We start from the raw sequence: 5,726 nt of genomic DNA on the forward strand, positions 1-5,726 counted from the left end.
CGAAAAAAGTATATTTTAATGGCTTGAATTCAATTTCTAATCCTACATTATTGTCACACAAGCAACAAACATGGCTTAACACTGGCTGGGAAGCACTGGCCTGTGTTGGAACTGTAATTACATCATTTTTTATAGTCAAATAATGGTCATAAGGATTTGGCTGTCAGTATAGTGGAAAAAAAACAATGGCTTGCCCCAGATGTTTACAGAAGATAACTAATGTCTACATAGTGTCACTTTTAGCAGAGTAGAAATGGTTTCTGTTGCATAGTACCAGTTCTCAAAGGATACTATTAGGCCCTTTTAATTAGCAATAAACAAAAGAAAACAGGTTAACAATAGGATACGCTGATGTAACAGAACACAAATATGACACTGCTTCCAGGTTCTGTCACTAAAAGCGGTTTCCTCGGAGGTCCCTGAGAGCTTTTGTTTTATTCTCATGTGGATTTAATTAATGAGAAGCCTTTCTTTGCTAAATACCATGCACTACTGCTCTTCAGTTTCCATAGCAACATAAAGCCCTGAGCCTTGTACCTTCTGGAAGCTTTTCAGCCAATAATTTTCTCATTCTTCAGCAGCATGATAGACGTTAACTGTCAGACCTCTAAGCAGAAAGGTAATTATTAAGAAACAGAGATGAAGAAGGCCATAGTGCCATTCAACTATATTGTGCCTGCTTTATTTTAAATCACAGTTCTATGTATCAACCATTGTATCATTTGCAGCTTGTTATGGTGGAGAATTTGGGATTAACCTCCAGATGTATCCAACATTGAGCATGATGGGTCTCCTGGTGTCTAAAATTTGAAGGAAGATTGCAAAAAAAAAAGAGCAATTTTTTTGTCCTTGGGTAGACTGACACATTTGCAATTTATGAACCAGTTATTTTATCGATCTGTTAGACTGCATAAAATACACTGACACTACAGATCAAGTACTGTATGTATTGCTCTGATATATCTACAAGAAGAAAGAAGAATACCTATTTAAAAAGGACAATGTCAGAAAAAACTAATGCAATAACCATTTTATTTGCAATAGATATATTTTAACCATCAGTCCTGAACAAGATTATTCTCCATGTCACAATTTTTGGATTGGTTTGTCCCCTGTTATCTATTCCTAGCAATCATTGTACTGGTGAGTTTCGGAGCTTGCATTTATTACTTTGAGCCAGGCTTAAAGGAAGCACATAAATGGAGGACTCAGAGACCTTTATTGGAGAAAGATATCCGAAAAACACTGCTTGTACGAGATAATCTAGCTTACAGCCTTCCTGATGTTTAGCTAAAACAAGAAAATTATTTACTCCAAATAATGAGGCTCTCCTTTTTTGTACTAAACAAGTCTGACTATTCAAAAATATCTACACCAGATAAGCATATTCCCATGTAAGAAACTTGTTTATTTATGTAAGAGAAATTTAAAAGTGACATTATTAAGCCAACTCTGACATTTTTATAGTAAATGCTTCAATAATTCAGTGTTGTGTATCTATCTTGAATTATATTTTAACATCATTTAATCATCAAGGGCTAGATTTACTAAGCTGCGGGTTTGAAAAAGTGGGGATGTTGCCTATAGCAACCAATCAGATTCTAGCTTTCATTTTGTAGAAAGCACTAAATAAATGAAAGCTAGAATCTGATTGGTTGCTAGAGGCAACATCCCCACTTTTTCAAACCCGCAGCTTAGTAAATCTAGCCCCAAGAGTTAATAAAAAAGCATTTCTTTAACAAATGACAATTATGACAAATATGTAGTTTTTCTTTCATTAGAAAATGTTAATAAAATGCTATAAAATATATGTTAATGTATTTTTAGAATAAGGTAGATTTTCCAGATGATCAATACTTTTTATGCTGTATAATATATAAATCCTTACCCACACTCAATGCAACATCTTAACTGTTTAATTTGCATTTGTATTCCATGGAATCCTTGTTAAGCAAAGTGAAGATAACAATAGAATGAGAGAGAGCAGCATGTGGCACATGTGTGCACATACTCTGCAGTTTGTCTGAAACAAACACACTTCATCTGTATGTTATCAGAGTATTATTAAGCTAAAATTTTACTACAAAAAAGTATATCATACAACATTATACTGACTACAATCGCCACAACTAGCATTTTGAACATGCAGTGCCCAATGAAGTTTGAATATTAGAAGCCATTGTAAATTTTATTCATTTTAGATGCTAAATTTGGAACACAAATCTGCATGAAAATTGGCATCAGTTTCGATTGGGGCAATGGTAGTGTCCCATTAAATAATGTGTGAGCTCTGCTTGTTAATTATATATATGTCACTGCAGCTTCTCCGTCTTGCACTACTTCTACCACTTGAAAACAGGTTTTCCAAATTCACAGCTGACGCATCATTTCAGTGAAGTCATTAATTCAGGAAACGGAATGTTTGAAACCAGCAGCTCAAGTGGAAGTAGTGGCACAGCATTGGCGAGCTACAGTGGCGTCAGTATAATCAACAAAATAAAATAAAAAAATTAAATAAAATAACATTTTCTATTATATAAGTTATATATGATCTATAGTTTAAATATTTTGCACGTGCAAAGGCAGTTTTTCAATCCTATAAAGTAAATAGAGAAACCCGTCGACAACCGCCTCAGATTGAACTGAAATGTAATGTAATGTTTCAGTTTCGATTTCTAGCCATACAATACTCACTCACCTGTTGAGTGTTGATGATATACAGCTAGGAGTAACTGCAGTATCTGAATATTCCTAATAAGTTATGTACAGCAACATGTATTTTAAAAGTGTATGGTCCGTGGCCAGATAATTCAGCAATATTAACTTTGAAAGATGCAAAGGCAAATGCAGAGTTTTAACAGGGTATTATGGAGATAATGAATATGTAATTGGAGGTTATTTGTCATAAACAGATCTGCTAAATATGGTGAAACAATCACATCGGGCAACAAAACCTTTCCACTGTTACAGCAGTCTGAAAAATGTCCGTTAATCTCCTCTACCAAAAAATGTAGGACACCACAGTTCATACATTGCACCTCCATAGGACTCAAAGAGTAGTATTGTGGTGAATACGTCATGTCCAATGCAAGCGGCGTATCAGTTGTTTTTGTTATACGTTGATTGTGCCGTTAATCTATATATTAATAGCATAAGTACGACTATTATGAGTGACTTATTTCTGTGATGCCGTTGTCTGAGCAGGGCTCATTTTTTATGTGATCTTTGAACTGCGAACTCTGGGTGACCTGTAAGGGTTCAAACGTCATCGAGGATGGCCTCTTCGTATGTTTGTTGTAAACAAAGCAAGGATAAGTGAATAATGAAATAACAGCAGTCCATGATTGAGATCCCGGCAAAACGCACTGATGTATGTGGCTGCAAATAAGTTTCCAGACCACCCAGCAGATCAGATGTTCCAGGCCACCCAGCAGGTGCACTGGGAGAGTTCACTAACGGTCACAGTTTCCAGAGCAACCAGCAGGTGCACAGGTATATTGCCAGCTGTCACATTTTACAGAGGACAATGGTAATGCATAGTTGTAAATGGTGGGCGGATGTTTTGCGAAAATAGCTTCAAGACCTTTAATATGGCATACGAACCCTGCCGAGACAGTCTAGTAAAGGTGGTGAAATGTATCTCTTCACTTTAGTGTCTCCACCCGAGTTTTTACACAGTATGGTGGGGTGCGGACTGTGACTGGATCCACCAGGTGTTGACTCTGGAAGCCCCTTGTACCCGACCACACTAACCCTAGGGACCACGTACTGGTTACGAACAATTAAATAGGTGTTTATTTTGGGGGAAGTAAATGGGTAAGGCAGATTTAAAGAGGGGAAGATTCTGGACTGGGTAAGTGGGACAACGGAGAAGATAAAAATCAACGGCAACAGTATAGTGAACAGTAATGACAAACAAACAACATGACTGCCATACGTGTATTCACTGTTGCCACAACTCTCCACACTGCACTTACTCACACACATTGGGAAAAATATAAATCAATGATTTAACACAATAATCCAGACAATATTAAATAGTTAGTAATATTAACTAGTTAACGTTGGTGCACTTGTAGATATATTGGTATCCCGGGCTACTTAACTTGGGTATCTTTAGGTGTAACTTGCATTAGAACTCTGATACTTGGAATGTCTCTATATCTCTGACAGGTAACACAGTCTCTGATATATAGATATATATATATACAGATTAATGTTAGGAGGTGTGAACGTGTGAAATTAGAGATATGGTGCCCCGATTCATCAAGGAACGTATCTGCCAATTCTGAGGTTATCGTACACAAAATCACCCTGCTCATTTCCAGAATCGGGAGATATGCCAGTGCTGTCCTGTCCTCTGCGTCTTTGAACGCATAGGACACTTCCTAAAGCCTATGATTTCGGGGAGTGAGCTGGGTGGGGAAGGGGCCTTTTTCCTTACTGAATAGTGCATAGTGATGCTAAAATACAGTAGGGGCATGCCAAACTCAAGTGCACACAGCCACATCTGAATCCAGCTCTGGCCATCTTAAAGTTACTTTTTTTTCTGCCATATTTTTTTTTCCAGCTAAAGGGAAAGTCTAAGTCCTGATTGCTAGTGTTGACAGTCTCGTATGCATGCTCTAACATGTGTATGCATTCACGAGAAACTTTAAAAATGTATTTTATGTTCAGTAGACATTAACAACATTTTAATAAGTATATTTCATGAAATTTATTTTTTTTCTTTTTTTCTTTAATGCCTACATTAATACCAGGTGACTTCAATTACTAATATTTTTTCCTGTGTGTTCTTTTGCGAATTTATAATCCACATAGATATTGGACGTATTCTGCAACATCTTGTGTAGTAGAGCACAGCTGGCCTGCCCCTGATTTCAACACATTGATGAAATCAGGAGTACACAAAGCCTGAATACGTGCAGGTTGTGCTCAGAATGTACGCCTTGATGAACCAGGCCTATAGTGTTATTTTCTTAATGCAGCAATAAAGGTGTTCCGGATGAAAATGAAGTTCTCATCCGCTTTTGGGTCATGGACTGCCTGCAAGACTGATCTTGCTAGCTGTCCGTCTCTAATCGCACACAATTCATTAATAGCTGGAGACTCTCTCTCAGCACATAGGCTCTCTTTGCTGTGTAATCAACCTCAGGCTAACAGATAGCTGATTCTCTGCAAGGATCTGGCTACCAAACATTCCTATGCTATGCTAAACCTAGCAGCTTTGATACTTCTGAGGCATCTGTGTCTGCTTGCACAGTCTGGCCCTGAGTCATTATGGCATGTAAGTGCATCCTGGCCGCAAATAGGCTCTGCTTATACCCATAGTCAACAAGGAACGGATCGCAAGGTCCATTCCTTGTTGACTATGGATGTATTTTAAAACCCCTCCCTGCTCTACTACACAGTACGCTGCAGGTAAGATCGCACCTGTCAGCTCCTGTAGCAGCCTGTGTGTCCGGCGTAAAAACAAGCACATGCTTACCCTTGTCAGCCAGGGCATGCTGGCAACTGGAAAACCACAAGTGCCAGCAAGCCCTGACACCTAGGGACCACTAAGCCATCTAGTTCCACAAAATAAAATTTAGATAAAACACACTCCATTAAAATAACATTAGTTTATTAAAAATAAAAGAAAAAAAAACTGAAATGTAAATAAATCAGACACCTCATTGTAACCACATAATTTTATTACAAATAATAAATTCCCACCATCTGATGTT

At 37.6% G+C, this 5,726-nt stretch overlaps 1 protein-coding gene across 1 annotated transcript; it reads left to right on the forward strand.

Annotated features, from left to right (window-relative positions):
- Nucleotides 1-628: 628 nt before the first annotated feature.
- SMIM45 (small integral membrane protein 45) lies at nucleotides 629-1,357 on the forward strand. The gene has a single exon (XM_075184090.1). It carries the CDS (start codon nucleotides 1,084-1,086, stop codon nucleotides 1,288-1,290), a length of 207 nt encoding a protein of 68 aa, XP_075040191.1. The 5' UTR covers nucleotides 629-1,083; the 3' UTR covers nucleotides 1,291-1,357.
- Nucleotides 1,358-5,726: the final 4,369 nt, after the last annotated feature.

This window comes from Mixophyes fleayi, chromosome 8 (assembly GCF_038048845.1).
Source record: "Mixophyes fleayi isolate aMixFle1 chromosome 8, aMixFle1.hap1, whole genome shotgun sequence".
Taxonomy (NCBI): domain Eukaryota; kingdom Metazoa; phylum Chordata; class Amphibia; order Anura; family Limnodynastidae; genus Mixophyes; species Mixophyes fleayi.

Excerpts from the sequence above, each read along its gene's own strand:
- SMIM45 (XM_075184090.1), top strand. The coding sequence starts at position 1,084 with ATGTCACAATTTTTGGATTGGTTTGTCCCCTGTTATCTATTCCTAGCA.